Source organism: Protomyctophum bolini, assembly GCF_963924005.1.
Source record: "Protomyctophum bolini genome assembly, chromosome: 14".
NCBI classification, from domain to species: domain Eukaryota; kingdom Metazoa; phylum Chordata; class Actinopteri; order Myctophiformes; family Myctophidae; genus Protomyctophum; species Protomyctophum bolini.
Window position 1 is genome coordinate 32,531,201 of NC_137875.1, and position 26,041 is coordinate 32,557,241.

Below are 26,041 nucleotides of genomic sequence, written 5' to 3' on the forward strand. Positions count from 1 at the left end.
AAGAAAGCCTTCTAGCATGGAATTCTCCTTTAACAAAAATAAATCACCTTGTTATAAAGCCTATACTAGCGGCCACTGGCAGGTAGAAGCGCCCAAGGCGGTCCCCCTTGGTCCCCCTCTTCACTGCAGCATCGTTTGCTGCGCACTATTCCTGACAGAGGTCAATGCAACTTGTGATGATTTGCTCCTGCATAATGCTGTCAGATGGCTGAGTAAAGGCAAGGTCTTGGGAGCGTTTTGGGGCCTTAGGTAAATAGCCACAGTGTCAGCAAAGTGTCAGAGCAAGACAGTGCAAAAGCAAAATAGTTCATGGAAATCATGGGAAATGAAGAAAATACGGAAGCTGTTGCATTTTTGGCTGACATAACATCCCATCTCAATGACCTAAATCTGAAGCTACAGGGCGAGAACAACAGTGTGTGAGCTGATGTCAGCAGTGTGTGCTTTCCAGAGGAAACTGGAGGTTTTCAAAAGTGACCTACAGGTAAGTATTTTTAACACACTTTCCCTGGATTCCAATGAACACCTTTTGATACTCCAACCATTTGCTCCTTATTCATTAAAGTCTTTGGCTGGACCAACAGAACCTATAGACAGGTACTGCATGTGTTTGACAGACCCATTTGCTGAGTGATGCAGATTAGCCTAACAACAGACTGGCGGATCGTGAGTAGAGTAAATCTATGGGCTCAGGCTCATGAATATACACAGGTTAAGTAATAAGGCATGGCCACTTTTCAGCTAAATGCTGTACACACACATTTTCAGATATGTATGGGTTGATTAATTGCTCTCTTTTCTTCTCTCTCACTCTCTATCTCTCCATATCATGGGCCCTGGATAATGTCACACATGCACACAGGTGTGTGTGTGTGTGTGTGTGTGTGTGTGTGTGTGTGTGTGTGTGTGTGTGCGCGCGCACGTGCGTGTGTGTGTGTGTGCGTGGGGGCGGGTATACGGTAGATGTGTAAATCTCATTCTACATGCCCGATTTATGTATCATAACCGTCCCACAACTAAAACTATTTTGACATCACTGTAGTTTTTAGAATGGACTTCCTACTCCTTCCTGACAACAAGAATCACTACAGAAAATTGCAGATGAATAATATCCAGGATCCAATATACATTTATCACTGCCTTCATCTTACAAATTGCCCACAATTTCGAACACTGCCCTCACTGCTGTAGGGACTGCTACACTTTCCAAAACTAGACAATGAGAAAAACAGCTTCAGATTATGTTTATCATGCTGGAGACTTGCTGTGGTCACTTCACATTAAGGAGAACAAGTCCTACTCTAATGCACATTGAAAACCCATTTCTGGTGAGAAAAGTTTGTTTTCTGCAGAAGCACAACACGTCTCACCATTGGCCACAGGGCCAGTGCTGCTTCTCTGCAAAGGGAGTTGTCTGTCCTCCAGGAAAACCTTGCACTGAAAGAAGCTGACTGTGACACACTCACCTTCTGGACAAACATGGTTACTGCAGAGCTCCCTCTCCTGCATAAGTTGGCACTTACAATGCTTGGCTCAACCTACAGTACAGCTACAGGCTTTTAACAATGAATGAACACGGTGAAAATCACTCCGCTTGGTCATCACAACCGTTTGTGCCAAAGTTCAAAATCTTAGCTACAGACCAACGGTGCCAATTCTCTCAATAAGCAACAGCGCTTGACACAATTCAATGTACAATAGCTCTGGGGTGTTCGATTCACGGATAGGGTTGGTATGGTTAACACGCACGCACACATAACTGACTTGAACTGACCTTTGTTCTAGTGAAGATTTGTATTTGGTACCCCGGTAACTACAATATCTAGTTAGCTATTGGTGAGTTATTCAATAGGCTAATGGTGGTTAGACAATCACAGCACAGAAGCATATTGGTTTGCAGTTTCGTAGCCACATAAATAAAGGTACAGTGAGTGGTAGATAAGCGCATGGTGCGTTGACTGCACGATGATCACAGCGACTGTGGCTGGATATACCTGTGTTGCATGTCCATCCCCTCTCTGCCCTCAGCTCCTGGTCTCTGTACTGTCCTAGAGTATCTCATCTAAATAATGCAGAGGCTGCTCATAACATGCCATTTAGTACTGCAATGTCAGTTGGTGTTTCATAAATGGTGGCTCGCAGTGCACGGTGTAGGTGCATACTGTATCTCAAATCAGATATGGTTATTGTACATATTTGACAGACATGTGTTCTGCTACTGTAATAGGCACAATCCACTTATAGGTAAAACAATATTTTTGGATATTTTAGGTTACTCTGTGAGAGTACAAATACAAAACCAAATGGACCTTTAACACTTGCGTTTGACTTGACCAGTTGTCACTCCGGTTTTATCAGTTATTTCCTGATATCCCCACACATGGTGTGTAGTCTTATCTCACTGCTGAGCAGTTGAGACGAATAACAGTCCAAGTCCATATTTTCTTTTCTGATACCTCCCCGAAAAGGCCCATCTGTCCTGAATTATCCATCATTTATACATTTCGGATAATTACTATGGACTTTGTTATTCGATCGTCTCAACTGCTCAGTGTTTGGACCTACTGTATGTACGTAGGTATGGTATATTATTTATCCACGTCTCCTCCGATACACATGGAATGGCCTGCTGCTCCTTTTCACCTGCCGGCTGCCGGTGAGGAGATTCGTAGTGCAAGTGCAGAAACACCCTATTCCTCACAGTTCAACACCCCTGCTGACAGGCATCTCTCTCTCTCTCTCTCTCTCCGTCACTCCTTCTCTATGTCTCTCTCCTCTCGTCCCGTCCCGTCCCTCCCCCCCCAACACGGTCAAGGCAGATGGCCGCCAACCTTAGGGCTTAATTTGGCCTGACATGTTCTCCAGTGAGGGGGAGTTTTCCATTGCCGGTTGCCCCCATCGCAAAAATGCTTGCTCAGGGCGGGACAATGTCAGGCTCTGTAATGTAAAGTGTCTTGAGACTTGTGTTTTGGCACTATAAACAAAATGTTCTTGAATTGATAATTAGGCAACGACAAATGGGGCCCTCTGTGGCCTGCAACTGAGTACCAGGGTGAGTCCTACCAAGGTGAGCCTGTACAAGGGCTGACCCTCTGTGACTCCCCACCAGCCACGCATCACTCACTCACTCACACAGTCGGAGCTGTCTGCTCTCCAGGGCTCCTGCCATGCGTGATCACCACCCACACCCACCCATACGCACACGCACGCATTCATACACCATCATGTCGCCGCCATGGTCTCCGAAAATACGCCTACAGTACGTGCAAAATATATGCATGCATGCAAAAACCACACAACATTCGTTGTGTGTTTTGGAAATCAACATGATGTACACACATAAGCTAAGGGTTTGCTAAGGGCTTTATACAGCACGCAGGCCTGATGAACATGTGCAAACATATACACAGTTCACTCACACACACTCCACACAGACATTATTGTCTACTATGGCACATCCACGTGCTTCAGAAGGCAGCGTCAAGGTCGTCAAGGTCGCAGCTGAGTGGGAGAACTAATGACCTGTAATAAGACACAACCTTGACTGATGGCTACAGTCAGTGGGGGAAGAAGTACTCCAATAGTTTTTTACTTAAGTAAAAGTAGCAATACCACACAATGTAAAAATACCCTAAAATCTGAAACAATTTGTCAAGCTTTTTTTTTTTAATAGCCGATCTACAAGCTCATGACGTAAAGCATCGAGCTTACACACTGGCTATTTTTGATTAGCCTGAGTAACAAAATAGGGCTTAAGTGGTTTGTGGATGTTTTGCTCCGATTGCTCTCGTAAAAGCTTCTTTGATGTTTTGTTGTACTAAATTACATTTTGTCCGGATCTTCTGTACCCCACTTAGAAGCTCCTTGAGATATATATATATATGTATGTACTGTAATCTCTGTAATGTAGCTTACTGTTCTTATTCTATCATCTGTTGTATGATGTACCACTTTCCCACTTTGTCCTCATATGTTCTATTAACCTACAAATGTGTCGATGTCCTGCAAAAATGCTGAATCGCTAAAGTGAATTAAAGAGTACATTTTTGAGGAACTGGGGAACATTGGGAGGGGTGTACCGATTTCTGCACAGTGCACACATTTGTTTTTAAATATAAAAACGATACACGCCATGCTCAATTACTCAGTCTGTAGCTTCACAACACATTTTCGTTTGATGCCTTTGATGAGGGCAGTATAAGATTATGGCTACGAATGAGCAGAACATTTTAAAACGTTGGGGGAAGCGTGCATGGCACAGATTATATGAATGAATATCAAGTGTCTTTGTTGATGAGACAAATATTAGACAGATCTAAATGTAGAGTATGCGAGGTGCTTACAGCAGCGTCAGCACCACTACAACTCCATCAAACCACTTTGGTCTGGTTTCGCTCTGCTCCACCCCCACGCCACGTTCAGCTCACCTTCACTTGCTTCTAAGAGCTGCTACAGTATGGACACATACTGTACTGTATGCATGCTGCCAGTGGTTCTCAAACATACTGTATAGTGCCAACAAGAACCCCCAAATTATTTGGCCGCAGGCACCCCCAGCTCTAAATGTTTTGTGCCAGGGACCACTAGAAGAAAAGATTTCAAGATCTTTCAAAAATGTAAAAAAAAAAAAAATAGCTGATGTACTAAGCTGCGTATTTTTAACTAGCCAACGCGTAAAAATTGATAAAGTGGTTAAAACGATTGTGATGCTGTATTAACACATTCTGCTGGGGACCCCCTGGAACCCCCTCAAGGACCCCTGGGGGTCCCCGGACTCCACTTTGAAAACCACCGTGGCATGCAATACAATGAGTGCATCCATAGACTGATACAAACACGCTTATTTATGTTTTAAATCACAGAATCAATCATTTATGACAGGAGCCTGGATGGCTTGATTCTACAATAATTCTCTTTGCACCGACTCATGAATGCTTCTGTAAAAAAAATACAATAAAAACAATGTTATAAAAATAAAAAAGTGAAAAAATAACTATTTTCCCTATGTCTATAGTTTAGTATAAATGAAGCATACAATCATACGAAATGAAAAGATAACATTTATGCCATATCACGAAACCTCACATGATATCAATGATTTAATATCACATACTGATCAAATATTGATATAGGTTGGCCGAGGAAGTGTAGCGCCCAGGATCACATTAGAATCTAATGTGATCCTGGGCTAATGATTAGATAATTGACACTGGGTGGAAAAAATGGGTTTGCAAAAATCGTGGGATAAAAAAAAGCATTACAAAACAAGGACTCTCTAAAATCAGGCTCTACTCAGAGTATATACCTCCTTCTTCTTCTTTTACTATCATCATCTAGCACTCATTTATTTTATGATTTCCATTTTCCATTTCCATTTCCATTTACTTTAAAAAGCAAGGCTTTTGCACACCTAAAAGGTGACAGGTAGGAGTGGGTAAAGTGCCCGATAATGAAAAAGAACAAACACTGTCTTCAAATGCAGTGAGAAAACTTTAATAGGGAAACATAGAAACGTTGCGGCCTTCATCAGGTTATCGCCTGATGCTATCCAAGATAGCCTGATGAAGGCCGCATAGGCCGAAATGTTTCCCTATTAAAGTTTTTTCACTGGATTTGAAGACAGTGTGCGGGTGTTTGTTCTTTTTCTTTTACTTACAAATATATTCGATTTTATTTTGTACAAAATATCAGTCCAAACATCGGTAATGTAGAATTCTTCAAAATCACGACCGATTGCTAACAGCTTTCCCTGTCAAGACAGAAGGCTCTGGAAAAGTTGAAGAATGTTGTAGGTGTCACGCTCTCTGAAGTACAGCGGACAGCATCTCAGTCAGCAACACGTGCACTCATGCATGCACGGCACACACACACACACACACACACACACACACACACACACACACACACACACACACAGTGTGTGTGTCTGTGTGTTTGACAGCAACCAAGTCAGCAGCAACAGCCTGACTCATATTGCTGCACCTTGGAGCATCCGATCAGCTCTACAGTCTACACATGCTGACAGCTAGCAAAGTGCTCTGTTAGTCAGATCATCATATAATACGGGAAAGGAAGATGTGGCTGTACTCATAGTATGTAATGACAGAAAGTATAGCCTACAGTAAAAGCCTGCCGATAAACAAACAGCCTATATGTGTCATCTTATATGCCAGAAGCCATTACATCTCTTTCAGCTCAGGGACTAAACAAGATGTGCAAGCCAGAAGCCAGTATAATGCATTTGTACTTCTTGGGGTGACACTGTGTTAATAGCAACCCCAGTTTCCACCCCCAAGAACGGTTTCTTGTTGAACCGTCTGTGAGAAAGAGTAAGAGATTACATGGACAGCTGTATACGTACCTTTTCACTCATTGTACGTTTTCTCCGGATGAGAGAATCACACTATTAATTAACGGATAGAATATTGATCAGACCATAAGCCATTTTATGTTCCGAGTCATTGATTTGAACGTGTTTGTCACAGGGAAAGAAAGACCAGACAGGTCTATATGATGTAGCTACAGTAAACACATGCTTAATATTCTACGGTGTACTACAGTGAAAGGAAAGACATTATTTTTACATTATTAGACATTATTGTGCTGGAGGTGTGGCAGTTTTGAACTCTTTGGTTAATAATATTCTAAACCACATGAGAGAACGCCCCAAAATAACCAGCTTACTTGTCAATGTGACAACACTGCACATCATCAAAGCAGCTGGTTTAAATGCAGCTTTTGGGCTGTACTATTTTCAGCACCCTGGCGTTTTGTGGCCACTGCTGGATCCTGATAAGCTATTGGAATGGAGGGAAAAAAAGAAAGAAAAGAAAAAGTAAATGCTAATGTTTTGTGATAGGAGTTTGTTCTTTACAGTACATACAGCAAAGTAATAAACCACACAATGAAGTTATTGCGAGGAACATTTTTAGGCATGTAGGTATTATGTCTAGAACAGTGAGCCTGTGGGGTAAATGGGTAATGAAGTGGCCGTGAGTGTGTCGAGGGATGAGCTGATACAGCGGCGGTTAGGTTTCACCTTCATCATCACTATAATAATAACAACCGGCATCATGGCTCCGCTGTTTAGCCTTATCAGTCTTCCGGGAGTGACAGCTTGTCGTTCTGCTTGCTCCACACACCAGAATGTGCAGAGATAAACACCAAAAACAAACAACTACTACAGTAAAAATCTGGGCCTTTAATTAACCCCTCAAAATCGAGTCTCTGTCTTCATTTGAGTTTTTTTTCCCCCTAGCTCTCCTCTCCCTCTCCTCGCTCTTTCCATTCAGTTCCTGCTTTGTCTCTAACTCACAATGTACTTTTCTGCCTCACTCAAAACAAGAGCCAATATACTGTATGGGCTATTATTTGACTTTTTGGACAGTTCCAATACTATCAGAAATGATGCTGTGGAAATGTCCCTATTTTTAACCCCTTTCAAGTTGTTGTCCCTATTTTCGTCATGTCATTATAGGCAAAAACATGTTTTATTTGATTAGATTAAGCCCTTTCTTTCTTTCTTTCCTTTTTAACAAAATAAGATTGGTCAAAACATTGCTAATTACTGCAGTGTAGGACTCAGACCCAAAAACTTGCCATCAGTCGGGGCTGTACTTCTACATCCCACACCGCCCCCTCTTCTCTTCCTATCATGTTCTTCCTCTCGTCTCGTAGCCCCATTTCCTCACATGCCTCCTCGCCTGTCCTCCTTTTACCTCTGCACCTTCCACTCTCCTCCCCGAGTCCCCCACTTCACATAACTCCCTCTCTCATCTCCCTGCGTTCCCTCCATACCCCTTTGTATATTTTGTTGTCCTTGCTGGTGGTGATAGATTCATGGCCAGAGACACGTGGCTCAGAGGGCACCTGCAGCCGGAACACTACGGTACATAAATCCTGGATATCCTCTACCCTCGGGGGCACTTCACATTCACAGCACATTCACATTCAACACCTACAGACAACCCTCCCCCTGCACACACACACACATACAACACCTACAGACAACCCTCCCCCTGCACACACACACACACACACACATACAACACCTACAGACAACCCTCCCCCTGCACACACACACACACACACACACACACACACACACACACACACCTACAGACAACCCTCCCCCTGCAAGCACACACACACCTACAGACAACCCTCCCCCTGCACACACACACACACACACACACCTACAGACAACCCTCCCCCTGCACGCACACACATACAACACCTACAGACAACCCTCCCCCTGCACACACACACACACACACACACACCTACAGACAACCCTCCCCCTGCACGCACACACATACAACACCTACAGACAACCCTCCCCCTGCACACACACACACACACACACACACACACACACACACACACACACACACACACACACATAGTGGACTTTCCTGAACACTGACCCTCCCACAAGCCCACCATTACCAGCACATTGCCTAAGCACTTTCAACCAGTCATCCCTATTTTTGGGAGTGTCATTACAGGCAAATTATTATGTTTTTTGAGGGGCGCCTACATACCGTCCCAAAACTTCGTCTTAAACAAACTTTAAGACAACAAAATTCCCATTGACAATGAATGTAGAATTTCACATCATAGTGTCTGAGCAAATAAGCATAGTGTCTATTTTACGTAATAATGATGTACGATGATACTGTAAGAGCACTCTCTTAAAATAAAAAACACGGTGTGTTTTATTTTATTTTTGAGCGGCGCTAGTCACTCCCTCCTATGCCTCGCACCGGGCGTCCCGGTGGACTCCGGCCGACCGCGTGGCGGGCGCGGGGGAAGCCTTCTTCTCCCGTGGCGCGCGAGCCCCGCTCTCGGGTGGGCCGCGACCCCACCCAACTCTCACAACGGCCTCAGATCAGTTTGTGTAAACGCAAACATTGAAGACAAAAGTGAGGATGGAAAAGTGAAGGCACAAATTGTGATTGGCCGGCGTGATTGGGTGGGAGATGTGCGATAGGTTAAGCATCGCATAACGATTGTGCCACAAAGCATCGCATAACGATTGTGCCACAGGGCACATCTGTTAGTGGCTGGTAGAGAGATGTCATTACGCGATACTCGAGAGATACAATATTTGGATCGTTGATAATAAGAGGTTTGGCTGATTTTGGCTTTTTGACTCAAAGGCTTTCAGCTTTCAGGAAGAACGGGTTTTCCGGGTTTGTGTAAACACAAACATTGAAGACAAAAGTGAAGACGGAATAGTGAGGTCGCAAATTGTGATTGGCCGGAATGAGATGATGTATGATGATAAGAGCGCCTCTCACTTCACACAGGTGTGATTTATTTTAAATAGCAGAGCAACAAGTTCACCAAACGTACCCCTATACGAGCTTCGTGGTTCACAGAGTGGAATAGTAAGATAGTGGCGACACGCTTTGATCTCGCTGCAAAGCGGGTGCCTATGGGCTATAGTTCCAAACATTGGAACTATTCCATTGAGATAGAATGAGCACTTCCGCATTCCATTGTTACAATGGGAGTCAACGCTATAGTGTCCCAACTCTCTTACTAGATTACTCTGGTATATAAATATTAGGGATCAACCCTTTAGTGTTTCCGTAAAAAATCTGACATTTTACCAGTTTTGTGCTATCGTTCTTCACAAAATTCAGCAATATGGTAGAGCAGTGGTTCCCAAACTGTGGTGCGTGCACCCCTTGTGATGCGCGAGCGCCTTCTAGGGGGTGCGTGACATGAAAAGGCTAATGGTGGTGCTATGGTTTTATTTTAAATATATTAACATATTATGGCAATATATGGCAAGTATATACAGAATATAGCCTATGCTGCATATATAAGCCAAATTCAGGTTCATATACTGTATGTGCATTATGTGGATAAATAGGAAATATGTGTCTCTATAATGCAGTTTATATTTCCATGTGCGGGGTGCGTCAGCTAGGTCAGAGGGAACTGGGGGTGCATGGCCAAAAAGGTTTGGGAACCGCTGTGGTAGAGGTTGGTGAGAATCCCTCAGGAACTGAAGCTCACACTCGTTCGTCAGAAGACCTCTGACCTTTAGATCTCCCAGTGAGTACATTGTTATGATTTGCTCAATCCACTTTTCTGCCTGTATTTCCATACATGCGAATGGAGTGTGATGATGATGATATGATGATAAGAGCGCCCCTCACTTCACACGAGTGTGATTTATTTTCTTTTTGGGCTTAGCCCCGTCTTAAATATTTATTTTATTTTTATTATTTGTTTTTGTGGCATTGTATTACTGTATTTTACTGTAAATCTAGTGTGAACTAATAATAAAGACAGTGTTTATTTTCTCATAGGATATGTTCAAATGACAGTATAACATAAATCTATTGCTCCACTCCAGTTTCCAGTCTAGCTTTTATACTAATAAAAGCCATAGCGATAATGGCCCATGGACCTGACACCACACCTACATTCATTTACCTTATACATTTAAGCCAACCTCAAATCGATTTTCATGTACAGTACATCTGCAGACTTGAGACAAATACTCTTTCATATTCTAACATCTTTGGAAAGGGAACTATATTCAGTATTCACTGTGAAGTAATGACTCAGAATGACCCAGGGTCTTCTATGTGCTGTGAGGAATCCCACAATCCTACTTTTACATGATATTTTCGTCGATATTAAATGATGACTACTGGTATTGGTTTATGCGAGTGGAGTTGCTCTCCAAACAGCTTGAAAATAACGACCAGAGCCAGGATCATTATTATGGTGGTTATGAGAATGACAGCGTCTGCGGTCTACGAGCATGACACCACTGGAAGAACCTCCCAGCAAGCTCCCAGCGGTCAGGACCTGGACAAATTAGTGACGTCTCCACTGGGGCCAGATCAAGTCAATCCAAGACTAGTCAGATCTGGCCCAGAATATCACCTGATTTCAACAAACAAATAAATTCTGCTCACTAAGATGGATGTCCCTGGATGAATCAGAGAGAGTCCGATCGAGGCCAGATCAACTTAGGTCATACTCATAATCATAACTAGTCAGATCTGGCCCAGAATAAGCTATATTATTTCAACTGGTGAAGAAGTCCTGGAAATGACGTAAAGATCATTCCCAAATGGGCTGTGATCTGGCCTTGTCTTGAACGTCACCGGAGTCACCGGGGGACGTGATCATAACGTCATCATGACATAATTTGGCTTGTTGGGCTATGATATGCTACATAATTATGATATGATATGATATGATATAATATGATATGATATGATATGACATGATATGATATGATATGATATATGATATGATATGACATGACATGATATGATAGAGACAGGGCCAAATAATTCATGAATTATTTCTTGCTAAATGATGAGCACATCTCTTGTGAACTCTAGATATAACCTTTTATTTGTACCAGTCTATATGCCAATAGTAGCCATTGTGAAATCAACAATAGAATGTTCAGGTCTCAATCTCACCAACGTGAAAAAGGATGATTTGCATGATTGCATGTGGCAAACACAACTTTACAGATTTGTTGATTAGGTCAACTAATCAATCAGTAAATAAATTCCTATGACTATTAGACAACTAGAATTAAATAATTTCTTGGAGATAGAGGCACATGTGACAGAATAGAGCACCAAAGTGATCCTTTCAAAACCTTGTCCTTGAATTTACTCGCTTTACAATGTAAAGTACGTGGAACACCTTTTCCGTGCGAAGAGACCATTTTTAGTATCATAAATCTTCTGGGCACAGTGGCCCAGGCTACTGTACATAATGGGTTTGAATAACGCTCGCCATCCATATTTCATTGTCACTGTTTCACTAAAAGTCCTGAATTACACACTTACTGTAAACTATGTACCTCCTTATTTTATACAGCATCGCTTTATTTACTGAAACGACACAGTTCAAAGAAAAGCAACAGTGACAGAGAAAGTTTTCTCTCTGTGTTTAATAATAATACATGGACTATACTGTAATTTATTAACATACTGAATGTCTCAATGACACAATTCCAATATAAATATTGCCCAGGCCGGCCCCACATGGATGATGCAGTGATGTGTTCAAAGGCCAGTGATCTGACACACAACCAGCTCAGTAAACATGGTGATAATACCATGCCTGCCTTGGAGCTATAATCAACCTTTCCCTATGTGAGCTGCCATTGTGCTGGATATTACTGCAGCAGGGCCAACTCGCTTCTTCAGAAGGACGCACAGTGCCAGCCAGCGGATAGCAAAATACCAAGCCTTTCTCCCCTTTCGTTTGCCTCCCTCCCGCTCTCTACTGTACGCACCAACAGCACCATGCCACACACAGTCTGGAAATTACACCCATCGGTCCATGGCGGATAAGATTACACTGCAGTAAAGATGGCATCCGTTTCACGCTGAATTACTGCCTTTGCGGTGCAGTGTAGTTTTTCCCCTCAGGGTCATGAGCAAAATATATTGTCTATTTTATGACACAGAGGCACAAGGAGTGCGTAACATTTTTGTAACCTAAGTTTGTGAGCTGAGAACTGCCACAAAGCCTTTATATACTTGAAATGTATCAAGCAGGCAATAGCCACCGATGGAAAGAAGTGCTGTATTGCGACTGCATGCCCTTTGAACGAGCAAGACAGGCTACAAAACACAGAAACATGAGGTCTCCACAAGTCCACACCTTACTGCACGGCTCCAAGCACTACATCAGGTAGTACTGTGGGAGCATTTTAGCCCCGTTCAGACTTACTCTGTGTGCTATGGGACAGACATAACGGGAAGGAGGCAGGGAAACCAGAACGCATTTTTCAGTACAATCATGAATGTGGCTGTTTCTTTGTTCCCAAGGGGAGTCTGTATAAGCACCCCCACTCTCCTGTCGTCTCTCTCCCTCCGTGTCCTTCCTTCCCCCTCCCCCTATAAGAGAGAGCCAGCCCGTGAAGAGGTGTGATTAGCATTGATCTGTCCTAGCACGGCCCATTTCCCTACTTGCTACCATGCCTCTCCCAGTCTGGCGGGGCCCAACAAGGCCAGGTAGGTACATTGTAAAACTTAACCCAGTGGGTCCATTTTTTTAAATTAATACTCACGTTTGTACTGTGCATACACTACCCTGTCCTTGAACAGAGACCACGGGAGGGTCATGGATACAGGGGCGAAAATCTATCATTGGAGATATGAATTTGACAATGCTATTCCTCATCGAAAGAGTGTGTAGGTTGTTGTTTGTTTGCCCGAGATCAAGCACGGCCAGTGCAGAATGGTTTCCACTACATGTGAACCTATACTGAACACATGCTCGGCAGCAATCTCAGCGAGCCGACATCACTGGGGTTCATAGTTGTATCCCAGTGCAACCGCTCAGAACCGGTTGATCTCACACTCCTAGTTATGGCTGCTGGCGATGGTGGAGTGGCAGGTGGTTAACTGGGAGGCAGGGAATGAGGGTGATGGCAATGGTGGTGGTGGGGTGGAGTTAAAGAAAGCAATTATCATGCCATAAGGCTTATGTCCCAAGGGTCACCACGGTGTGTGTGTGACTGTGTGTGACTGTGTGTGTGTGTGTGTGTGTGTGTGTGTGTGTGTGTGTGTCAGTGACAGTACCATTTCAATAGAACCAGCTTTATCTCCAAGTGTATAACAGCGGCACCTGCCAATATTATGCATAAATGAGAGTCGATAATGCACACATTTACGCACGCACACACACACATTTACGCACGCACGCACGCACGCACACACACACACACACACACACACACACACACACACACACACACACACACACACACACACACACACACACACACACACACACACACACACACACACACACACACACACACACACACACACACACACACACACACACACACACCTTTGGTGCATTTAGAAGCATGATGGAAGAGGTCTGGCATTGAAGCTCAGTGGGGGATTAATGAGTGTGATGTTGCATGTTGGAACGTGTGGCAGTGTGCCTCTCTCTCTCTACACACACACATTTATATATCGACTTTGTGACAATGATATTGTAATGTGGCGATAATATAAATTTTACATGTGTCAAAGAATGGTCCAAAATAGTGAAAATAGCCTACAATGCATCGCATTGCATTATGAGCTTTTTTCTTGGTAATTTTTCTTACATTTTGACCATTTCTGATTGAAGCTTTAAACTAAGGCTTAAGTGATTCAAACCTGGAGACAGGGCTGGACTGGGACAAAAATTCGGCTCTGTCATTTTCGCGCAAATTTGGCCCAGACAGCCCACCACAACCAGCGCGCAGATAGCAGAAACTCTATACCGCCACTCTATACCTCTGTCGAGGCACACACAAACAAACAAGCCCTATACCACCACTTTTACAGAACAACATAAATGATACAAACCAACAGACAACTACACCACCCTTTGTTGCTCTCACAAGAATGCTGGCAAAAGGTTTCAAGATAGAAGAGGGTTTATTTGTCACTCACTTTGCCTGCCAATATATATATATACTGTATATATATATATATATATATATATATATGTATACATACATTTGTACGACCACGAAAATAGACAAGCTTGTAGATATTTTTTCTAATATTACTCACAGGGGAAGGTTTAACCCATTTTGGCCAGCCATATATATATATATATTTAAGATGATATCTACTGTAGTCTTATACTCATATCAATATAATATTGATATATAGTATTGCCCTGCCCTAACATGCACACACAGAGACCTGTGAACCTGTGTTTGTGTTTATGTGAGAGGGGGGTTGCAACGTTCAGCTGTAGTGGGGGAAGGCTTCGGCTTTGGATAGAGTGCAGCTGAACGACCTCATAGAGAAGAACTCTGTGAGCTCTGTGTGTTTTCATGTGTGTTTATTGAAAACACCAAATCCTGCCACCAGCCGCCTTGTGGTTTTCATTCTCCCCTTTCCTCCCCTTCTTATCTTAGCTTAGCTTCATTCAGAATGTCACCTACTCACCTCTCCTCTCCTCTCCCCTCATCTCCTCCACCACACCTGCTCCTCCCTCGCTCCTCCCCAGATCCAATCTCTGCCTCCTTGTTGTCTGCTTCTCCCCCTCCCCCTCCCCATGCAATTTGTACACTCTCTGACTTGAATTAACACTGGAGAGTTCTTCCACATGCAGTTAATGCATTATGATTATGAAGCAGTATCACTTGTATTCCTCCTAACCTTGTTTCAGCCAAACACTCTTGTCAAGAACATTTATTGCAATAGCATTGCATTGTAATTTGGCAGAGTGGCTCTGCTCCCATTATAGTACGGAATAATCGGAAACAGAATAAAACAGCACAACGTGAGAGTTATTACATGGACATGACAACAACATTTGAACCCTTCATATAGGGCAGAACTTAAAGAGCAAAGAGAGTATTACAATTAAAACATGATACAATCTATATGAATCCACACCATTAACATGCTGACAGAGTGAACTACAGCAGGAACCCCAAAACACACTCATTTTTCCACAAACCGTTTGCATCATTTTACTGAGATTTAATGGTTGGAATAAGTTTAGGGTTAGGCATAGTTTTGAGATTACGTTTAGGAATAAGGTCAGCTTTAGACATAGTTTAACTGAGGTTGTGTCTAGGATATGTCTGGTGACCTTTCCGAGGTTGCCGGATTTGACCCGGGGCGAGCGTGTTTTGGGGCAAGCGTTCTTGTATTCGGCTGAGGAGGTCAAGGGAGTTTGATCACTGAAGCTCTCAGTGTGGTAGCAGTGAGACAAGTTGAGAATGTAATAATGATTATCGAGAAACTATGGCTGTGGCTCAGGAGGTAGAGCAGCTCGTCCAATGATCCATGGATCGGCGGTTAGAATCCCGGCTCCTCCTGTCTACATATCGAAGTGTCCTTAGGCAAGACACTGAAGACTGAACCACGCCTCCAGTGCATGGTTGCCACCATTGGTGTGTGAATGTGCGAAGTGAGGAGGCTGGCGTCGACTGTTCGCTGCTTCACCTCCAAATGTATGAATGAATGGACCATTGTAAGCGCTTTGAGTAAGCACGTAGTGCATAGAAATGCGTTATAAAAATGCAGTCCATTATTATTATTAAATACAGGCCAGGTCAGTTGAAAAGATCATGGCCGTATGTGATTGTAGTGTGAATGAGTATACAGTAGGACGGGACCGGCTTGACTTCCATCATGCCTGAACTACAGTGATGCTCGATGTACAGTTGAATGATCAAGGTATTATACACTTGGCTTGCACTAATTAAACCTTCCCCTGTGAGCAATATTAGAAAAAAGATCTACAAGCTTGTCTATTTTCGTGGTCGTACAAAAAAAAAAGAATCAGGCTTATAACCCTGAGAGCAGTTGTGGCTCCTTTCTAGGTCTATCTCTTCCTACACAATGCCACAAGACCATATGTATACAGTATGTGATCAGTGGAAGCTTCAAAGAGGCACTGTAGCGTCGAGAGAGGCTTGTGATCACCATGCCAGCTTATGTTCCGAGGAGCGAGGGGGAATTTATAACGCACGTGCCGATTTGGAATGCAAAATACTTGACTTCTTCTCACCCTCTGTTGCTGAGCAGGAATGGAAGAATCACATCATATGCGTCACATTCGAACAGAAATATCCTCTCGTGGCACACATACACACACACACACACACACACACACGCATGCACGCACAGTGTGCTATTGTGGCAGTGACCAACCTTATGCCAATTATCAGCAAAGGGGAAGACTAGACATACATGGTTATTCATGTTATTTGTGTGTGTGTGTATGTGTGTGTGTGTGTGTGTGTGTGTGTGTGTGTGTGTGTGTGTGTGTGTGTGTGTGTGTGTGTGTGTGTGTGTGTGCGTGCGTGCGTGCGTGCGTGCTCGCTGTGCGCTCGCTGCTCGCACATGTGAGCAAGCTTGGGGGATACTCAAAATTCACAAATCCAGTCTGAACAAGAGAGGGAGAGCTGAACGTATATCAGAAATATGAATCTTTAAGTGCCATGCCAAATGTGAACACAATGAGCACATTCCTACAGTACACAGAGAGAGACAGGGAGAGAGAGAGAGAGAGAGAGAAAGGTGACAGTGACAGAGATAGACAGAAAGAGAGGGAGACGGGGAGAAAGAGACGGTGACAGAGATAGAAAGAGAGAGAGACAGAGGAAGAGATACAGGGAGAAAGAGAGAGAGGGAGATGGAGGCGGAGGGTAGCAGTGAAGACTTCAGTCACCTTCAAATGACCTTTAGGTTTACCATCACATTCCCTTTCCCTCTAATTCTTTCTCCTTTCTCTTATCTCGCTCTGTGTGGTCTCTCTCTCTCTCTCTCTCTCTATCTCTCTCTCTCACTCTAATAATCCTCATCCTTTTCTCTCTTTCTCTTTCCCTCCATCCCTCCATCTCCTCTTGCTATCTCCCGTCTCTCTGACTCGCCCATGCGCGCGGCATCACTCCATGCCCACGTGCCTTGAACAAAGATGTCACATTTGAAAGGCTGAGAGTGAAAAGCTGTCCATAATGTGTTTCAAGAACTACACACTACAAGAACTACAGTAATAATAAAACATATGCCCCCCCCCCCTGTACAGTGGTCTCCTGTTACGAGGCTTCCCTGACACATTCTCTCCCACCCACCCAGCCGTGATTCTCCCGGCGAGGACCCTCCGAGAGGCCAATCGATAATTAGAACAATCCTTATTACATGCTTTCATTTCCCCTCGGAGACACTGGGACTAATGTGGAGCAATTGGCAACACGCATGTTCCAGGAAAAGCCTTTAGGGTAGTTAAAACTAAAAACCAGGACAAGAACATGCTTTCCTACCCATTGTGGACCAAGACTAAACATCCTTCCATGATGGTCCAGCTATAGGTCTGTGTTTAAGCCCAGTTACATTTTATTGATCCTCAAATTATTTTAGTTTATTTATTCCCTGGCCTCCACCACGCAGGTTGTTTTAGTTTATTTATTCCCCGGCCACAGGTTGTGGGTCGTATCCACCGTGGTGCATGTGTTCTGTCAGGGGTCTATGTGAACACAACTGGCCCGTGTTCGGTGGAGGAAAGCCGGTCGGGGGAGGGTCATATTTGTCGGGGCGGCACCTGTCAGCAGGGAGTGTTGGGCGGGGCGATCGACTGTCTGGATCAATCGATCGACTGTCTGGATCGATGGATCGACTGTCTGGATCGATTGATCGTCTGGATCGATGGATCGACTGTCTAGGACGAAGACTCGTCCTCCTGGTGGGGGAATGAATTGACATAATGACTAAATTGAGGAGAAAAAGGGGTAAAAATGATTGGCTACTCAATATTTTAAAGAAGAAATACTTTTGACTTGCTATTGGCTTTTACCGTCACGCATGCCGTTTACATGTTTTTGTAAAGCACATACAGTAGGCAAATGTCAATATGCATTGACAATGTACTGTACATAAATGTGATATAATATATAACATCATTTCATTTAAAGTAGACCAGGAGTGGCTTATTGTCGGTATATCAGCCGATAACACACGTCTGTCCCCGTAACAATGCGCTAGACCCCTGGGAGGTGAAGCGCCACACCTACACCTGCCCCACGCTCACAGTACTTCCCACACAACTTTCCGTTGTTTGCCGTGACCGAGATTGAACCCGTGAACTTGTGGTCCAAAGGCAAGAGCTTTACTGAACTGAGTGAGGAGGAGTGTCTTTAAATATAGCCTCTTGGAGGATGTCGCACATTTCCAACATTGCGGAACGCAGTGTGGATTACAAGCTAACCGCAGATTTCGCACAGTGTATTAAGGCTATGAATTACATGCACAAACCTTTACCAATGCAGCGGGCACTATCGGGTTTTAGGGGAAAAACAATTAGGCCGCTGCTTCATTGGCCTTCAGATTATGTCCTGCAAGGTCTCTCTGAAAACGTCACCCTTGAAAACATTTCCATTGAGAGAAGCGGTTATGCATCAATACAGCAATGACTGGGCTGTTTTAATTGCTCAGTACTACACTCAAGAGAATACCATACACCTGTTTCTCTCTCTCTCTGATTTTGCTAGCAGGAAAGGATCAACTGTTATTAATTACAGAAATCATCTTTTAGCGTGCGTGTTGTGTGGTGAGGTGAGCTGTTTACAGTTGACGGTTCAGTTGACTTTGACAGGCCCATCCGTTTGAGTGATGAGAACACTCCTGCTATTGGTTACTACTAGCACTCCGGGACTGAGCTATAGGGTCACATACGCACGCAAGCATGCACACACGGACACATGCATGCATGGATGCACGCACGCACATTCTGAAAGCACAGTGAATTAAAATTCACACACATACACCAAGGGCAAAATAACCCTGGTCATATCCTGTCTTTAGCAATAAGCTACAACATCAGTGGTTGCCACCACTAGCTTGGCAGCTTTCTCTAAGTCACACATGTAGGCCCTGCCGGCCGGCCGGCCTGCAGCTATGTTGATGGTGAAAACAATTGTATAAAAGTGGGAGGAGCGCCCAATGCCAATGCAATTAGCTTAGCCATGCATGAGTGCCGAATTCATTAACCTCCATCTTTCATGGGCTGATGGGAAGGAGGGGGCGAATGGGGGCTTGGCACACATGTGCTGGCTTTGTTTTAAACAAAACCTAAAGGTTTCGGAGAGATACATGAAAGAAAAAAAGAAAGAAAGAAAGAAAGAAAGAAAAGAAGGATGGAAGGAGCATTAGAGACAAACCATTAAAACATACAGGGATGTCATGCGTCTCCCCCATGGCGTGGTTCCTCACCATGACTTTGTCACCTCTCTTCCCTCGCTACCCTCCAGAGTCTTGTTTTCCTATTAAGAGCCTCCCTGGGACTCTTGGCTTGCCACGGTTACCATGGTTACCATGGGCACGCTCTGAGGGAGGAGAGAGCCAGCGGCCTCTGACATGCACCCTCTTGTTATACGCTTTGGAGCAAGAAGGTCGCCATGCAAGAAGTCACACTTTAGATTCACCACGCAATGTGGATTCTCATCACTGATGAAGGTGGCTGAAGGATAAATCAATCACATCACTGATGTGACGTCCTCAATTTCACTAATCATCAGTGGGTTATTTTAATCGAAGTGGACTGGCCCTCCCAAAAGCAGTTTTGGGGCAAGTTCTTTTTTTTTTCTTATTTCTTTTTAAATACGGAACGCTTCACGAATTTGCGTGTCATCCTTGCGCTTGGGGCAAGTTCTTATCGTCAGTTAGGTGGATATACTGTAGCTAGCTAGTGAGGCAAAGCACACAGAAAAATGGGTCTAATGACAGTGGATCTTGGTCTATGAGATATGACTCCAATGTTGGGCAAGGTGTGTCAGTCCGATTCGAGTCCACTGACATCCATTGTAAAATGCAAGTTAAATATTAAAGAAATATATCAAATATACGTGGAGGCCTACATGAGCACAAGAACTTTGGCACGGATTGATCTGGCGGTTTGCAAGATTACCTGCAGCACAAACCCAGAAAAAAACCGAAAAGACACACAGACCCTGTTGTCCTACTGAGCCCACGTCATCAAAACTACTTTACACACATTCACAGAGGTGGTAGCCTAACTCACTTACAGAATCAATACAGCACCAGAGGGAAGCACAACAATGTAGTCGATGGCCCATATACAGTAAGTCTTATGACAGATATAGGCACAGCACCAGACTGGTGCAGCATGTAAACTGGGACACAGTAGCAGCAGGCGACTCATGCCAGAGTTGGTACGGGCCACCTCCCTCTCTCTCTCTCTGTTTGTGTTTATGTCTCTCTCCCTCTCTCTCTCTCTCTCTCAGGGAATCCAGCCGGGGCTCCTAGGCACCCAGCTCTAGATAATGTCATTAGAAGTAAAGCAGCTTGGAGAACTTATGTAACGTTGTAACAGGGGTTTCCCGTGCAGACTTTGAGATGACCTGCAATGTGGCTGCAGAACAGCCACATGCGCAAAACTCCCTATCTGTCTCTGCAGTATGAAAATGACCCGAATGGACACGTTTGGTTCACTGTTGTTTACACTCTCAAGAAAGAGTTTAAACCCCTTTGATGCCACCACTGACTCCAGTGATGTGGTTCCTCTTATGCCAACAGAATGCACAGGGAATCTAATTTTGAAGGCCACGTGATTTTCCCCGGTGAACCGGAAGTAATAATGGGTCATTTCCAGGGTGGCTGCTAGTTACTACTCTTTCGTCGGAAGCACTAATATAATAACCGCAAGGTCGCGGGATTTTTTTTATTGAGCTCCTAACATCACTCCAAATGGAGGCTCAGATTGAGGTGATATGGGGATATCACCTCAATCTGAGCCTCCATTTGGAGAAAAACACAGCTAAAGATCGCACTTATAATGTTTATGGACGGAGCGGATATACATTTAAATGACGCCACACCGCGGAAGCACCTACTGATGGGGAAGCCAATACTCAGTAGAGTAATTCATTCTGGATTCATAGAAATCAACGAATGACAAGATTCTCAACACTGGCACAGGTGGGTTTAATACCTAATGTCTTGAAATCTCGACATTGGCACAGATTGTGTTAACACCGATAACACCAATGCATGCATGTACAAATGCGTTTAACCACTTTGGCCATTATTTTAAACTTCTTTCTCTTTTTTTCTGTTGAAAAATGGCAGATCTACAAGGTCATAGCACGACACAGAGTGCCATGCTATGAGCTTGTAGATCTGCCATTTTAGAAAAATCTTGAAAATTTGGCGCAAATCTTTGAATTAATTTCTTTCACAGAAACGTTTTAACATCATTGCTTCTGGGGTCCCTGGCTGAAACAACACATTGGCGGCCAATTACATATAATTTCCGGGGTCCTTGACATGAAACAGTTTCACTGAGTCATAGAAACAAAAGGTCTTTCAGAAAACTGCCATGATTTAGAAGACATTTGGTAGAGTCTGTCCTCGGTCCTTAATGTGGTTAAGGTCTGAGAGGGGTGACACAGCAGTACGTAGTAGCCCTGATTGTTCCCCAGACACCCAGCAATCCATTAAGGGTCTACACTCCACTGAGTGGTGCCTGATAAGAATGGCAGACCTCACGCACGCTCAGCTGTTTCCCATCTCTCAAACACTCCTCTCTCTCTCTCTCTCTCTCTCTCTCTTTTCCATTTTCTTGTTTTGCTCTCTTTTTCTGTCATTTTCAGTGTTTTTACTAACCCCCCCCCCCCCATTCTCCTTATCTCTGTCAGTCCCTGTCTCACTCTGCAACTCGTCTGTATCTGTGATTTGTTTTCATTTTTTAAACCTCCTGCTCGTCTCTGCTGATCTGACTCTGTCACACTTTCCTCCCTCTGACCGTGTCATCTCTCTGCCAGCCCTCTCCCCATGCGCTCGCTCTGTGATTCAGAGAGAGAGAGACTTGGAAGGCCACCAGGCAGGAGTAAACGATGCAAGAGCCAAGGGCAGCCAAACCAAAACACCATCAAGAGGAATAAAAAACGTGGTCTAGGGTCTGCTGCCAGCACAGTCCTGAGTGAAGGAAGAGCACCTCTGATATGTGTTTGACCAGCGTTAAGAGTGTGTGTGTGTGTGTGTGTGTGTGTGTGTGTGTGTGTGTGTGTGTGTGTGTACTCCCTTTCTCCCTCAAATACACAACAAACAAACAAATTAACCTTTAGAGTTCGACTTTGCTTTTCCTTCCTGACAGCGTAATGTGAAAAGAACAATGAACTAATAAAAAACTGACGGTCAAAGAAAGAGAAAGAGAGACACAAAGACAGACAGACAGACAGACAGAGAGAGAGAGACAGGATGTGGGAGAGGGAAAGGCAGAAACTAAAGCCAGGAGGGACAGGAGAGGAGAGAAGACTCATGAGAGTGAGAGAGGAGAGTTAGAGACACATAGAGAGAGAGAGAGAGAGAGAGAGAGAGAGAGAGAGAGAGAGAGAGAGAGTAGAGTGTATTGGTGTGAGGACAGAGGGAAGGACACACGGCAGGCTGAGGTGGGAAGAGAAAGCTGATTATCCTTATGGATGGTGCTATGCATAAGCTAATCAATACAACTCCCCTCTTCTCCTCCCCTGCCCTCCCGTTTCCCTATGTGTCTGCTCTCCTCTCCTCGTCTCCCTCCTCTGTTGCACATGAAATATGACCCTCAATAAGAACCATGATAATATATAATCCTATAGGGATCAGCATCTTTCACAAACACACACACGACATTCTCGCAAACACTCACACATGCACTATACGCACATACGCACATCATGATGACCATTATGCAAATGGCCTCTGAAGCTCACATATAGGATACAGATAAAGTCATTCATATTGTATGGATTCCCCTTGGAAAAGGTTAGTCCAACTTGGTGGAACCAGACAGCGTTTTGGTTCATAAGAACCATGCAGCAGGGCCTCAGCAGCATGGGCTGCTAGCTGTTTGTGCCGAGGTCAAATAACGTCGCCAGCAGCATAATTCAAAACCGAGCGCCCATGGGCACAAAGTACAGTAAATGTCACCGTTATTGAACAGATCTCTCACGGTCAAATCTCACTGCATCCAATACACAGAGGGCCCTGCCTGGATGCTTTTACCCCGAAACTAATCTATTAGCCTTACCTACGAAACAAAAGTATGGCAGACAGTGAGGGATGTGTTCAAAGTCACTGCGAGCCCTTTTGGGATGGTAGCTAATGTTGCAAATACCCTCTGACTCTATTATGAAGTGAATCAAAGAGAGAAATGCATCTGACATATGAGATAAGAGATGAGGACAGAGGAAGAGAGACAGAGGGGTAGCCACGTGCATTTCACTTCTCTCCTCCATCATATGAAAAGCTTTGTCATCAATAACTCAGTTGCATATGCATTATAAATAACTGTCTGTGTGTGCATCCAGGCGGACACCCACACAGAGCCACATACGGTACACGTGCACATGTGCACACACACATGTGCACACACACACACACACACACACACACACACACACACACACACACACACACACACACACACCAAAGCTCATGACCGAGTCAAAACAACATGCTCCACGTTAACATCACTTTGCCACACCAGTGCATGTCATATAAACGTGGACAGCATAAGGGTCTGTTAAATATGGAATCATTGCATTTTGAACCATAGCACGTGGACCAAGCTAGCTATATGGATCAGCCACCCATGGATGCACTGATCGCAGGAAGAAACATACACAGTATGCCATAACCATGACCGCTAACAATAGCCTTTCCCGATTGCATGAGACAAAGAGACAAGGATGGGGGGGGGGGGGGGGGGGGGTGTTAATGGAAGCTTACAGCTTAGTTCTACTGAAGCAGTGCAGAGCGACCGAGACGGGGGAACGATGGGACGACGGCAGTGGGAGGCGAATGTGTGAGTGACCTCAACAGCGTTCACCCTGATCCACAGCCAGCTGAGATCTCATTGAACACTAACAGGTGAAATGTCTTTGACTTTGAACAGTTATATACCCCTGTCTGTCTGCCCACACACACACACACACACACACACACACACACACACACCTCTGTCACGTGTATTGAGGCACACACCAGCTCTTTGCACACATATGCGCGATTGCGTTCGCACACACACACACACACACACACACACACACACACACACACACACACACACACACACACACACACACACACACACACACACACACACACACACACACACACACACACACACACACACACAGACAACACAAGCACAGATCGAGAAAACATTATCAACAGCGGAATGCATGTGTCCTGATAAATGAGAATAGAACTTCAGCACATTGCACGTGTGTTTGCTCCAGCAGGTATGTGCATGTTTGACAGCCCCCGAGTCTGAGCCCACCGGAGATACAGGCTGTCATGCAGACGCGCACACACACACACACACACACACACACACACACACACACACACACACACACACAAAGCGACAGAGTCACGCTCCGGTGATGCTGCCACCTGAGCGGAGCCCATATGAAGCCACCAGCCCAGGCAGGCGGCGGGCCACCGGTGTCCTCGTACCTTTCTCTTGAGCTCCTTGGACGCTGCCCTCCTATTCTTCCTCCTCTTCTCCTTCTCGTCCTCTATAGCATTCACATCCACCTCCCCCCGATTCTTCTTCAACTGGGAGGCCGCGTGAGCCATGACGGGGAACGCGTAAAAAGCAATTATACCACCACACTACACACGCGCGCCTCACCTGAAATCCCAGAGAAGTTTGGACAAAACCGGGATCTCAGAGGAAAAAATCGGGGTAGAAAAGGAAAGGGGGGGAAAGGAAGAAAAATGCCCTCCTTGAAAAGGAGAATGGAGGAGAATAGGTTTTTTTGTTGTTCTTCTTTGCAATGTTCTCTATAGTCCTAATACAAGCGTCCTTGTTCTACTTTGGCCGTTGTTGATGTTCTTCTGTGGCCGGGTCTGATCTGCTGGCTGGCTGGCATCTGACTGCTCGTCTCTCTCTCTCTCTCTGTCTCTCTCTCTCTCTCTCTGTCTCTCTCTTTCTCTCTCTCTGTGAAAGACGAGAGAAGAAGAGAGTGAGCGGCTGGCTTCTTGTCGTCTCCTCCTCCTCTCGTATCGTTGGGCTGGCAGTGTGAGAGAGAGGAGAGGAGCGCGTCCAGCGGGAGAGGAGAGGACACACCGGATGGATGGAGAGAGTGAGAGAGGAGCATCACCAGCCACAGAGGTGGAGGGAGGGACAAAGAGAGAGAGAGAGAGAGAGAGAGAGAGAGAGAGAGAGAGAGAGAGAGAGAGAGAGAGAGAGAGAGAGAGAGAGAGAGATTGTATAGTGGAGGGAGGGAGGGAAATGGTTACCAAGGCAACCACGCTCTGTTTCAGTGTGTCCTGCTAACAGTGTCTCTCTCACTTCTCCACTATACCTGGATTTACCGGTCCTTTCACAACACAGACAACTCAGTGTGTGTGTGTGTGTGTGTGCGTGCGCGAGTGCGTGCTCACATGCGTGCATGTTTGTGAATAAGAAAGAGAGAACAAGAGAAAGAAGGCAAAATGAGTGTGTGAGAGTGTGTGAGAGTGCACTGTGTCTTAAATGAACTCAGCATAAAAATGGACCCGTC

General features: G+C 44.6%; 1 protein-coding gene across 4 annotated transcripts in view; it reads right to left on the reverse strand.

The window, feature by feature from the left end:
• Positions 1 to 25,112, reverse strand: part of LOC308328203 (ankyrin-3-like) — a gene marked incomplete at its 5' end in the record, with an annotated part of 141,456 nt that extends 116,344 nt beyond the window's left edge. For all 4 annotated transcript variants that reach the window (XM_080781943.1, XM_080781944.1, XM_080781942.1 and 1 more), the window contains one exon: positions 24,990 to 25,112. In XM_080781943.1, coding sequence (XP_080638069.1) covers positions 24,990 to 25,112 — 123 coding nt within the window. The remainder of the gene's footprint in view (positions 1 to 24,989) is intronic.
• Between the last annotated feature and the right edge of the window lie 929 nt (positions 25,113 to 26,041).